Below are 12,074 nucleotides of genomic sequence, written 5' to 3'. Positions count from 1 at the left end.
TTTCTTGACAATCCCAAGGATGATGTCTCCCTTACTGGAAACCGATAACGCCAGACGCAAATTTGTCAAACAATGTCAAATCAAACGTCTCAGCCATGGCTTTATACCCAGCAGGATTAAGATGTAAACCATCCCCACTGTCAAATGTAGGATTGATCCTTTCCACATTGCCCCCAACCGAATTATCCCTAACAGCCGCGTCAAAATCAATAAGAGCATCAAACACCCCACCACTCCCACTATGACTTCTTATCCACTCATTAACACGTTTCCTAGCCGCCTCATTCTGGGGTGTATAATAGGTGTTCCCAAAGAACGGCGTAATCGTCGCTCCAAAGAATGGAATACCCAACGCGTGTACTCGGACTGAGATCTGTCGAAAGGCTTGGATGAGGAGGTCAGGTACTGTGTTTATGGTTGTAGGGCTAGCAGTGCCGATGTCGTTGACGCCTTCGAAGATCATGGCATACGCGACGCCAGAATGGGATAGAACGTCCCGTTCAATACGCCCGAAGACGTTGGGTCCTAGGCCGTCTGCGAGGATACGGTTCCCGCCGGCTGCTTGGTTTATGATGGTGATGATGTTTTTGGTTGTAGGATTGGATTGGGTGCGTGTAAGGAGTTGGTCCGGCCATCTAAGTAGTGAGATATGCGGTCAGGCGAAGTGTCGAAAAACTACCATGAAATGGGAAGCTTACATACCTATCGTTCCCATTCGTGGTGCTTCCTCGTCCATCCGTGATACTATCGCCAATGATCACGAGAGCCTTGACAGCTTTAGGTGACCATGCTTCAACAGCACTCAAAAAGTACCTATATTCGAATACGTAGTGAATTCAGTAAAAGGAATAAGAAAGACGGCGGGGACTACACGCACCAATGTTCAACACTCGTCAACCCCGACAAATCTCTCAAATCTGCCGCACCGACGTGGTTTCCGTTAACAAGCCAAGAAGTCGTCCGACTTCCAGGGTGAGAAGTAATATCACTCGATTGTTGCCCTTGTTCAAGGTAAACTGTAACCGTGACCATCGTCTCTGGCTGCACCGCGAACGCAATTGGGTCAGTCACTGCAAGGGCTCCGTTGGGTATGACGACAGACGTGTTTCCACTGAAAGTCAGAGTTTGTAAAGAGCTAGTCTGTATGGCACTCGCGCCAGCTGTGCCATTGAGAGGGAAAGCAATGGTGGCAGAGGTAATAGGGAGGTTGATTGTTCCAAATGCATTGGAGAGACGAATACGAATCTGTTTCGCGCCTGTAGAGACACGGATTGTTTGCCGGACTGTGGTGTTCCTAAACTGGATCTAAAGTTGAACAGTTGATTAGCCATGGTCATGGGATGTACTGAGGGACTTACAAATGGCGAGGGAGGTAAATTGGATGTTTCCGTCAGCTGTGGCATCGCTATAATCCAAACAGTAAGTAACAAATATGACTGATTGAAGCACAGAACAGTACGCACACGCCCAAGTGTCAACCCAACGACCGTTTGCTGGATCGGGTGTGAGTGCCTCCACAGCTGCCGAAGCATAGAGGGCTGAGAGAAGGGCTGCGCCGACCCAATACAACGAGATATTGACCATACTCTAGGATTCCACGGTATAAGCACACGCTCTGCCCATCCTCCCTTATATAGTGGAATTTTTTCGTACGCTATCTGAAAGGGAACTGAGTTCGGGGCCCGCTTGCCCATTGACGTGGTCAGGCGCGCCGATATTCATCCGGGTCCGAATTCCGACTCTGCTATTTTGGGATGAATGGTGAGCAATGATCAAGAAGGACAGTGGATAATAAAGAATCAGAAGCGTAAAGAAAAGTCTCGACACGGGTGTTAAGACAGGGATAACTGAATGAAAAAGTCTCATCCTATTGGCAGAAGGGATTTGAATAAGGAATAGCCACCAACCTCCGTGTTCACAACAGGCGCATTGTCAATAAATCCAAGTGGGAGGAACCTCATCTCGACGAAAGGTTCGACAGTATGCTTCGAATGTCCGCTTGGTAGAATCTAGGCAAAGAGGGGGCGTGTTAACCACCAGTAATCAAGTAGCGGAAGAATGAACAGTAGGGCAGAAAATGAAGAAAAGTCCCGACACAAGCCATTAAGCCAGGGATAACTGAAAAATGAAAAAGAATCTCATCACCGCAAAACGAGGGCATAACAAGTTGCTGGGAGTGCAAGGATGAACCAGTAACATACCTCCTACAAGACCATTCGCGCCTCAAGGCAATTCACCTGTTAAAGGAGGAAAATAGTCAGCTTTGGTTAGTACGTAGAAAAACGTGAAGATGGTCAGGGTATGAATATTAGTGTCGACACGGAGTGTTAAGACAGGGATAACTGAAGAGTAAATTTCATCGTGAAGATGGAAAGTAGGAAAGTCCACTGACGTGACGAAGCAGCTTTTCTTGGTATATTTGCACTTGATCCGTCGAAAGAGATTCCTCGTCACTTCTGGGCTTGCAATTTGCTTCAGCAAGGAGTCTCCTACAGTCTCCGTTAGAGGCAGAGACTAGACAAACGAAGGACGGAAATTGCGTCAACGCTGCGGTCCTGATTTGCAGGTGAAAAACACACGCACCATGTATTTTGGCAACATTTATCGCACCAGCACAGTAAAAACACGTGTAGCACCGGTCAGAGATAACTTTCCCTTCATATGAGTGATAGAGGATAGAGAAGAACTCATGAGCGCGAGTAGGAAGTCGGAGTAGTGGTAAAAACCATAAAAATCCAAACACTCATAAATAGTATACCGATGAGTCAACGCTACTGCAGGTTTATTCCATAAAAAATGTACACCTATTATACAAATGCAGATGAAGAATAAGAAGGAAAAAAGCGACCTCGAATAAAATTCTCTTTATTCCAATACAGGCACCTCATAATCAATCGGCACATCCTTCCTCTCCAACCACGCCGCATCCTCAGTCCCCAAATCCACACCTTTCGCACAATCCAGTCTTCTCCGTGACGGAAGTTCCTTTAACTCAACGCTCAAAGACAACGGATGAAGTGCCTCCGTATCGCCTCTCACAACGACGTAATGTTCCTTATGCCACCCGATAAAATCCAATGAAGGCACTACGCATGCGATACTGCGAGCGGATGCATGCCAGAGCTCACTCTGAACCTGGAAATCCTTTTCGGATTGGATGAGGTTCGTTTTAGGACGGTGGGTCGAGGAACATTGGAGGTGTAAGAACGAGAGATTATAGAAGCAGGTAAACAACGGCGCGTATTCGTTCTGTAAACCAGTAAGCATTATTACGGGGGAATAGGGAATAGTGAAAAAGCTCACCATGGGTTTCTCACTAATCGCAGTTGAGAGGTTCAACGCAACCATCTGCTTCGGTATTGCCCTAACCAGATTATTCACCGCCCCCACATTGAGATTTGCAATCCTTACTCCCAACACCCGGAGCCCGAGAAGGTCAGGTAAAATCCCCAGAACCAACTCCCAAGGACAACTGCCCAAATCCAACCTCCTCAATTTCTTCCTTTTCATCAGGAACTGCGTCACACTATGATACAACCCCACCTCATCGTCATGACCGACCATAACGAATCGGAAAGATTCGAGATGAGGGAGGAAGGAATGAGCACCGTCGATGATGTGGTCGGAACCAAAGACTACAGACGCTGATGACGGCTCGTCAAACGTCCCATGCAGTGTGAGCGACTGAAGATTATGTGCATGAGCAATCCTCGCAAGAACAATATGCGAAATCCTCGTATCCACGAGATCGAGATGGGTAAGTTTACTGATCGTAGGGCTTTGGAACGCACTATCCCACGAATGATTTCGTGCGAGGTAGGCGCCGAGGATGAGGTGTTTTAGAGTAGCAGCGTTAACGTCCAACACCGTCCGAATCTCTTCCATATCCGCAAACCCATCGTCGTCTTCCGCTCTAAGCGTAAATTTACGTAGATTTCGAAATTTGGAGACACCAACGGCGTCAAAGTGCCAGCCTATGAGACCTAAACGGTGTAAATCTGAGTGGGTGGACAAGATGGATTGGACAATGTCTGCGCGTAGTTCTGGATAACCGATCCATTCGAAATCTTTGAGGGACCTAAAAACGGACAGAGCGGTTCGGAACGTTCCTAGCAGAAAGGAATAAGGGATGTACCGAACGAAGGAAGTTGTACGCACGGATCATCAGATCTAACATATCCCCCTCTTCAATTGACCAGTGTAACCTCAAGCTCTTCACTAAACCGGCGAATTTGGAATCTGCCTTAGCTCGGTCCAAAATATCAAGCCCCCTATCGTTATCCTCCCCGAAATAGAGATCGATTGTCCGGAATATCTTCTTCATAGCTATCTCTCGATGGAATGCGGAAACAAAAAGCCATGTTCGAAGATGATATCTCGGAATATGCTGAGCTATCCGTTGCCAAACTTCTGCTGGAGTTCTCTGAGATGCCGGTTCATTTATGAAGTGTATCTGTTTTTGATTATTTTGCGTTTTCGTGAACAATGGAACCCTGAAGTAGGATCTGGTATTTACGCACAAGTTTATCCCGACGGAGGTAAGATTGTACTTCTCGATTTGAAGGGTCTAGTTTGATGACTGCTTGGAAGTCTTTGGTATTCCATCTTTTAATGCAGGGCAGTCTATTGATCTGGGGCGAACACGTACCAAGTTTGGCTTTCGCAATCAACCTCTCCCCACTGTCTTTTCGCGCATTTCCTCTCGCCAACAACGCTCTCGCAACATCCGCCTTATCTAGATTCGGCGTCTTGAGGTATACCTCGAGGAACGTCTCAACTTGGTCTCCGTATCTAAGCCAAACAATGAATAAAGATCACCAGCAAAAGCCAACACACCACTCACTGCCCCTCATCAATCAAAGCCAAAGCCGTATCTAAGAGAAAGTTGGCCTTGCGTTGTGTAGGTAACGACTGTATGGCGTCGAAAACCGTCGTTGTAAGTTCATCTTGAGGACTTGGAGACGACATGATGGAACTGAGAGAGTTGTGTCGCCTACGCTTGACATTGTTGTGAGATCGTGAACCCGAAAACATGGTTTCGGTTTTCGGTGTATGAACCCCGTTATTCCCGAATGTGAACCGAAATCACGGGTCCAGATGCGAGGGACGTATTCGTCTAGTATCGGAAGCCCAATAAATCAAGAGATATTAGCTTCGTTCGAGGCAGCAGGACAAAGAGGGAAAATAGCAGAAGTTGAGGTTGGTCAGCGATGCCGCACGATGGGGAGGGAAGACAGTTTTCATACAATAGCCGGCAGGTCACATCGGCAGAAAGGTATTGAAACGGCTCAAAAGTCCGATCACTCACGCACGTACAAAAACCGTGATGTCTGGTTTAGTCCAGATGAGTATAAGGTGCACGTCTGAGTTCTTGAAGTGAGAGCCCGTGAGAGCAGAGCAGAAAGGAGTGTGTATACTGGGCGTCAACGTTAAGTATAATACTAATAATCCCGGCCGGGGCGTTGAGTTTGGTCGTGGGAAAGTCATCAAATTTTCCAGCCGCCGCCATTCTCATGAGTCTGGACCTAACTCTCATCATGTTCATCTTCAAGTGTAGCACGAAATGGTTTGTGGCTCTCGTGCTATGTCAGACTTTAATTTGACTCTTTGATTATACTCCTTGTCTTCCTATGGCTTTCTCCCTCGAAGATAGTAGGCTCTTCCGATTCGATGAACCATGCAAAAATCTGGTTCAAATTTTGCCCGACTAATCGGATTTTGGCGTCCTCTTAACCTGCTTGTCAATTTCGAGACTTTTACCCTGCTCGCTGATGTCCAAAGCTCTCCTGCGGGCATAATCACTGACCATCCTTGGTAACCAGGGTTTTGCCCACAGCTTTCCCGCCCGGCAAGTGAAGTTTGTTCTCGATGGCTTCGTGCTACCCCATACCCGCGTTCAGTTAGCTAACGGCGGGACATTGTTTGTTTTTCGTTCAAAATTAGATTTTCTCCCATGCGGCACGGTGGAACTGGATTTTCTGGATTCCGTATCGCGAGTCGATCTTCAACGTTTTTGAAATCTGGGAGCTTTGGTCGTAAGCCAAGCTCACTACCAGGATGTTCCTGCTTGGTTCCTGCTGCCGGACCCTGGCATCTCCCAGTTACTTCCCAATAGGCATCAAGATCAAATCAAACTACGTGCTTCCCGGCAATAACTGAAGTAGAAAACTCTTCAAAGCCGCCAAGTTATCAGTCAAATGTGTCAGAGTGAGGGCGAAATGATGGCGTTGGTGGGTTCTTGGCTGAGTTTCTTTTTTTGCCATGCTCTTCGTCAATTCAATCAGAGTAACTTTTGTATGATTCTAGCTCTAGAAGCGCCTTCCGATTCGTCTAACAAGGGGAAGAGATAAGCAGGCACACCCATCATATTTCTTGGCCGTAGCTCAAAAAAAATATACTGCGATTGGCAAGCACTGAGGCTTCTGCCCGGCCACTGATCATCGATCATGAGCCTCACCTTCAAGACAAGAAACTGGAATCGCAGCATTCCCTACAGGAAATCCACTCGCACTCCGAATAAGCAAGCGAGCGTAAGTAGGTTAGTTCCTGGCTTCTTAATCATGATCCGAGTCTGACTTTATAGATGTCAACTTAGCTTGCCGCTTTGCGACCATAAAGCGGTCATTCTACCATACCACTCAGTTTTTGTTCCTCTACACAGGACCTTGGCAAACTTGGTACCTTCTACAGCAGTGAGTATCGTATAAAAGGCCTACACCCAACGATACTCATCCTCAGAGCGACTCTCAATCTCTCCTAACTCATAACCCAGAACAACTCAGACTTTTAACTATGAAATTCTCCGCCGTTTCTTCACTGATCGCCACTGCCTGTCTTGCCCTCAGTGTTGGCGCTGCACCCTCCGCAAACCCGTCCGAACTCGTTGAAAAAGACCTCGAGGCTCGGGCGAGCTGCAGCTACGCCTATAACGGCTCCACCGGAAGAGGCCCTGGAACCCGCTACTCTTGCTCGTCGGTTAGCTGGGTATGTCCAAGTCTCTGTCGACTCTTCTACACGTCGGGCCTCCCCCTTGCGCATGAACGATAACTAAAATTTTCCTCGTTAGGTCCAATTTTCGTACGTTTGCTACGTCTCATCGACTACGTCCGGGTCTTGGTGCTGCTCCGGGAACCTTGTGCAGACTTCAGTGAGTGTTAACAAAAGTGACGCTTCGTGGTTGACCTGATCAACTGACCGTATGATTTTTGTAGGCTGGGCCTATGGTCGGCGGTTGTTTCGACTCTTGAGCCTCGAAGCCGGTGGCAGTTAAGGATGTTATTCCACAGTCGCATACGTAGTCCATAATTGTACCAATCTATAGTCACTTGAGAAGGGGTATAAGTTTATCATGCACCCGGGGCGTGGTCAAAGTCAGAATACGGACAATAACTTCTAGATTCAGCATGTACACAAACCTTGTACGCGCATGCCCCTGTCAGGATGCGATCTGTTCCTGTTATGATTTGGAACTAGAGTTTCTACCGCTACATTTCTATCGAAGGGGAGGTACGAGTTACAAGTCCAGGAAAACAAGTCTGAATGTAGTACCATCTAGAGGATAGGTGAGAAAGCATGAGCGTTGCTACAAAGTATCAGGGTATATATATACATCACGGAATAGACGAAGAATATATGGGGTTAGATAGAGGGAAAAAATACAGGTTATGAATCATCGCGAGGTGCCGGACGGTGATCTTCTCCGCCCTCTACTTGGTGATCCGGATCGATTCTTCCGATGCTGAATCCTCGCACTACGACGCACGACAGCTTCAGTCTGAGATAGATCTGACGATTCAGAAATCCCTTCGCGTATTCGGCTCGATTGGTCTGGGGCTTTGGCCTTTCGTAGTTTCTTCTGTGCTGGTTCCGATTGTGCTTCTTCACCGACAACCATTCCCGGCAGTTCTGTAGCAGCATCTTTCTGGGATGCTCGCTGAGACTGTAGTTCCCCTTGCATCTTCCTCTTCTTCTCCTTGCGAGCATTCTCAGGCGCTGTGTTCCTAACAGCTTCTTGAAGACTAGACCTGGTCAAGGCAGGGGGGTTATATCGCTGTGGCACTATTTTGAGGGCACCGGTAAATTGGGAGAATCTGTCCAACATCCAACGATGGTCGTCGAGCTTAGCTGGCTCGTGCGGAACGACAGCATTAGTAGTCTTCTTCAATTGTTCAACAGCATCTATGACTATCCATTGTACTCCAGAATCCGTGATTCCCATAGAGTCAAGAAGATGCTCGTCAAGGTCGACAAGAGATTCCCCTGTGAGATTATTGGCTGTGATTTTTTCGAGGACATCCGAGTCCTGCATGACCTTCGCCTTGAACCATGTAAGTACATCCTCTTTTCCCCAGCTCCGCGGATCAGTGACAGAACCCCCCTTCTGGTCGTTGTTTTGGTACCATGTACAAAAAGCGGCCTCGAGTTCCCCAACCAAACGCGCAAGTGGACGAGAGGTGAATTCGACCTTCGTGGAAAGCGTCTTTCCGATGATGGCGAGATACTTATTTTCACCGCCTTGATCGTCTCCATTGGAACAAAACGAGTAATCGTAAACATTCTGCAAGAATGCGACCGTGGCTGAAGTGGACAAGGCGTGCTCAGTACATTGTAGCGCAACCCAACACAGGACATGGAAGAACGATTCGAGATCGTCAGTCAAGGTGTGCGTGATGATTTTGCCTCCCGCCATCAAAATGCGCGCAGATATGAATTGCCATGTTCCCTATCACTTTTGGTTCATGATCGCCAGAAAAATCGGCTGGACTGGACGTACCGTTCGTTCACTTTGGCGCGGGATTGGATCACCATGAAGGGTGACGGGTTTGCTGAACTCCCAATCGATAAGAAGACCGCGGCCTTTATAGATGAGAATGTTTCCTGCACTGATGTCACGATGCAATATTCGCGCGTCACAGTAGGCTACTCGATGGGCTGCAAGACTTTCGTCAGTATGTTCGTTTCAAAGGATGATGAAATCGATTTCACCTTCCAATGCGTCCCTCATAGCATTGAGGAACTCCGCTTGAGACTTGAACTTGAGTAGGGAAGACCCAACCTCCTTGAAGACGGCGTAATAGTTATGGTGTTGGCGCACTGGTGGGTATTCCTTGAACCATTTTGGGTCGGTGAATGTTTCCTGCCAGTTTCCTCGCGCATCACCCGATGCGATAAGAGTAGGAATGTAGGGTACCCTGGCAGCTTGGAGCTTTTTATAGGTACGACCCTCGGTCTCCAACAAGTTTGTGAATATCCGCCATGTTGATTTCAAATAGTAGACGGGGTGTCCATCCGACGTCGAGGCAGACAGGCAGCCATCGGCTGCTTCCGGAGTGGTTACAAGGAACCCACGAGTACAACGTCCACGGGGAGTGGGAGGAGTCTGGTTCACGATCTTGCCCCCAAGGAAGATGTGCACTTTCCCTTCCTGATTCTCGTCGTTGATCTTGAACTGATAAACCGGCTCTGGATAACTCATATGCAGAATACTCCGTACTTTGTTGATACGCGTCCTCTGGCCAGGCTGAGACTCTTTCAGCCGTTCGACACACGGGTCATGACCACGAGCTTCACGGTCAGCCGAGTCATAACGCCAAAGGAACTGGACGAGGTGAGGCTCGTCCCATACATGGAATCTCTGGGTAATCGTAGCCCCTGCTCTGTCCCACCGGATAAGCCTAGCATATTCTCCCATTATGATTACTGAGAAAAAGTGTGTTCGAAACTGTGACGACATGACAGCGCCGGCGTAGGTGGATATCTGGTCGCGAGTCTTGACCGCTTCTTGGGTATCGTGGTCGGAGTAATGCAGTGAAGAGACTGTAGCAGCGAGGTCTTTGATACAGGGATCATGAAACTGCTTGGTTTTGAGTTCGATGATGACCTCTGCCAGGGCCATACTTGTCACGGTCCCTTTCGGAGGTAAATTCTGCTTGTCGTAACCAGTGATGTCGGGGTCCAAACCGACTGAGTGGTGGTCCCATTTGATCGTCTCTGGATGATAGTCGGTGTTGGTGAGCTGGAGATTTGGGCAGTAGTCTTCCAGCGCCAAAATCTTTTCCATACACTGAAGTCAGAGTATGGCAAATATGAATGATAGATCTGACTGACCAAAGGGTTATACCTCTGCCTCTCAGATTTATTCTCAGTGAATACATTCTTTATTCTATCCTTGCGTGCCTCCGTGAACGGTGGCATTCCTTCCCGCTCTTTGGGGAGGAATGTCCGGAGGAAATCCGCTGGAAGAAGGCCATGAGACCATCTGTTATCCATAGTCTCGCCTATTGCACGGAATATCAATGAATGGTTTGGATTTGCGGCTCCATGTCGATATCTAAAATCACGTCGTGTAGGTGTGTCGTGGGTATTATGGATATTAGCTGTTTGCAATTGTGGCAGAGCAAAAGTGGGACGCTGACTCGTAAGAGGAGGAGTCCCCAAGCGTAGGGGCAGAGACTGCATGTCGGTGCATTTGAGAAGAAGACTTGAACGAGGAATTTATAGGATTTGCAAAACCTGATGGAAGAAGGAGACAAAGGAGACGCGTAGCTATAACGTGACCGTGCACGACAGATTGCGCATTCTTGCCTAAATGCGGCAGTTCTCAAACAAATGGATTACCACAATTCTTCCCAGTTTGGTAGCGAGCCATGAATTTGAATTCACCACCCACTATCCGTCTTTTTTAATAAACTAGGAAGTACGTGTATTCTAAGTTCAAATTTAGTCAATAATAACAGCCACTGCGCCGCCACATTTAGTATATTTTATTGTGTCATAATTTTTGTGGAAGAGCCTGGAATCCTGCCACGGCCACGTTTATAGGCAAAAGAGCCTGGGAATCGTGCCCGATACGCAAGTACGGCCCTCACGTTGTAGTCGCGTCTTGTGTTTCCGTCTTCCTTCCTCCTTCCACCCTTATCTTTCGCAAATCCTATAAAGTCCTCATGCTAACGTTCTCTTAAACTGAAGAACCATGGCGGAATCGACTCCTCCGCGTCATTTGGTTGCTCCTCTTCTCAGTCAGCTTCCTGTTGAACTTATGAGACTCTCTCAGATCTCAACGTGTCAACGTTCGGCTTTCCACTTCCTGAATATTACTTCGCATCCTATCATGTCCGCTAGAGCTTTCAATCGTGGTTTGGGAAAATAAGTACACCTGGACACTCAATCGATACTAGTTGGACCGTTCAATCAATCGAGTGGCACGATCTAGAATACGGACAACAACTTCTGGAGTCGGCATGTACACAAACCCTGTACACAAATGCCGATCCTGTGACTATTTCGATTTGGAACTAGAATTTCTATTGCTACGTTTCTATCGAAGGGGAGGTACGAGTACACAAGTCCAGGAGTCTGAATGTAGCACCATCCAAAGCCCTGAGGATAGGTGAGAAAGCACAGTGAGCGTTGCTACAAAGTATCAGGGTATCCATCACGAAATAGACGAAGAATAGACGGGGTTAGAACCGTTAGATAAAGGAAGAGAATACAGATTATTCGGAATCATTGCGAGGTGCCAGACGGCGACCTTCTCCGCCCTCTACTTGGTGATCCGGATTGATTCTTGAATCTTCCGATGCTGAATCCTCGCCCTATTTTCGTGGGTATATTGAGGTGAATTGGTTCGGTTCAGAACATCCAAACAAGAGGCGAATCTCTAGCCCTACTCTAAAAGGTAGTGGCGTGGGATCTTTTTGACAACACGTTTCCACGACGGTAAACCACATGTTATCGCAAACCGTCGGCACATAGAAACCGTGTGGCCGAGCGTACACGCCAATGGGAAGATCTTCGTAGCCTACTCTCAGCCACAACGGGTGCGCAGTTCTGGAAGGGGAGTGGTCGGATAGCAAATCACGACCAAACAAGGTGACAGCGGACCAAATCAAGGGGGTGTTTGAGACTAGACTGAATCCCCCCATTCCTCCACCTGCCCATTTTGACCCAACATGTATGATGATTTTGCGTCTGGCATGCCCTCCGTAACGATCGATTGTTACCAGAAACAGTATTGGAGTCGTGATATTACGGATGGTGAAGTGACGTGGCTGAAGAAGAAGCTGAAAAATCAT

At 47.7% G+C, this 12,074-nt stretch overlaps 4 protein-coding genes across 4 annotated transcripts; 1 reads left to right on the top strand and 3 right to left on the bottom strand.

The window, feature by feature from the left end:
* Positions 1 to 31: 31 nt before the first annotated feature.
* E1B28_013743 (uncharacterized protein) lies at positions 32 to 1,722 on the bottom strand (the record flags this gene model as incomplete). Its single annotated transcript, XM_043158918.1, has 6 exons — positions 32 to 635; positions 703 to 813; positions 878 to 1,305; positions 1,359 to 1,405; positions 1,464 to 1,587; positions 1,654 to 1,722. 6 exons carry the CDS (start codon positions 1,720 to 1,722, stop codon positions 32 to 34), a joined length of 1,383 nt encoding a protein of 460 aa, XP_043004273.1.
* Positions 1,723 to 2,865: 1,143 nt separating this feature from the next.
* E1B28_013742 (uncharacterized protein) lies at positions 2,866 to 4,968 on the bottom strand (the record flags this gene model as incomplete). Its single annotated transcript, XM_043158917.1, has 6 exons — positions 2,866 to 3,249; positions 3,304 to 4,109; positions 4,159 to 4,453; positions 4,521 to 4,591; positions 4,649 to 4,791; positions 4,844 to 4,968. The coding sequence occupies 6 exons, from the start codon at positions 4,966 to 4,968 to the stop codon at positions 2,866 to 2,868; spliced, it is 1,824 nt and encodes a 607-aa protein (XP_043004272.1).
* Positions 4,969 to 5,525: 557 nt separating this feature from the next.
* E1B28_013741 (uncharacterized protein) lies at positions 5,526 to 7,346 on the top strand. The gene is made up of 8 exons (XM_043158916.1): positions 5,526 to 5,566; positions 5,650 to 5,848; positions 5,944 to 6,230; positions 6,307 to 6,530; positions 6,662 to 6,692; positions 6,773 to 6,984; positions 7,067 to 7,147; positions 7,212 to 7,346. The coding sequence occupies exons 4-8, from the start codon at positions 6,447 to 6,449 to the stop codon at positions 7,245 to 7,247; spliced, it is 444 nt and encodes a 147-aa protein (XP_043004271.1). The 5' UTR covers positions 5,526 to 5,566; positions 5,650 to 5,848; positions 5,944 to 6,230; positions 6,307 to 6,446; the 3' UTR covers positions 7,248 to 7,346.
* A 198-nt stretch (positions 7,347 to 7,544) lies between these two features.
* E1B28_013740 (uncharacterized protein) lies at positions 7,545 to 10,540 on the bottom strand. Its single transcript, XM_043158915.1, has 5 exons — positions 10,416 to 10,540; positions 10,108 to 10,330; positions 8,986 to 10,051; positions 8,774 to 8,931; positions 7,545 to 8,722 (listed from the first exon to the last, which is right to left on the bottom strand). Exons 1-5 carry the CDS (start codon positions 10,466 to 10,468, stop codon positions 7,670 to 7,672), a joined length of 2,553 nt encoding a protein of 850 aa, XP_043004270.1. The 5' UTR covers positions 10,469 to 10,540; the 3' UTR covers positions 7,545 to 7,669.
* Between the last annotated feature and the right edge of the window lie 1,534 nt (positions 10,541 to 12,074).

The sequence above is a fragment of the Marasmius oreades genome, chromosome 9 (assembly GCF_018924745.1).
Source record: "Marasmius oreades isolate 03SP1 chromosome 9, whole genome shotgun sequence".
In the NCBI taxonomy this organism is placed as follows: Eukaryota; Fungi; Basidiomycota; class Agaricomycetes; order Agaricales; family Marasmiaceae; genus Marasmius; species Marasmius oreades.
This window is presented reverse-complemented; position numbering and strand designations above follow the sequence as displayed.

What these genes read in the sequence shown, in the direction of transcription:
- E1B28_013741 (XM_043158916.1), top strand. Translation starts at nt 6,447, where the DNA reads ATGAGCCTCACCTTCAAGACAAGAAACTGGAATCGCAGCATTCCCTAC. An exon ending in CTTGCTCGTCGGTTAGCTGG is followed by an intron (nt 6,985 to 7,066) that starts GTATGTCCAAGT and finishes TTTCCTCGTTAG; the next exon opens with GTCCAATTTTCGTACGTTTG. An exon ending in GGAACCTTGTGCAGACTTCA is followed by an intron (nt 7,148 to 7,211) that starts GTGAGTGTTAAC and finishes TGATTTTTGTAG; the next exon opens with GCTGGGCCTATGGTCGGCGG.
- E1B28_013740 (XM_043158915.1), bottom strand. Translation starts at nt 10,468, where the DNA reads ATGCACCGACATGCAGTCTCTGCCCCTACGCTTGGGGACTCCTCCTCT. An exon ending in GGCAGAGGTATAACCCTTTG is followed by an intron (nt 10,052 to 10,107) that starts GTCAGTCAGATC and finishes TGTATGGAAAAG; the next exon opens with ATTTTGGCGCTGGAAGACTA. An exon ending in CGCGCCAAAGTGAACGAACG is followed by an intron (nt 8,723 to 8,773) that starts GTACGTCCAGTC and finishes CAAAAGTGATAG; the next exon opens with GGAACATGGCAATTCATATC.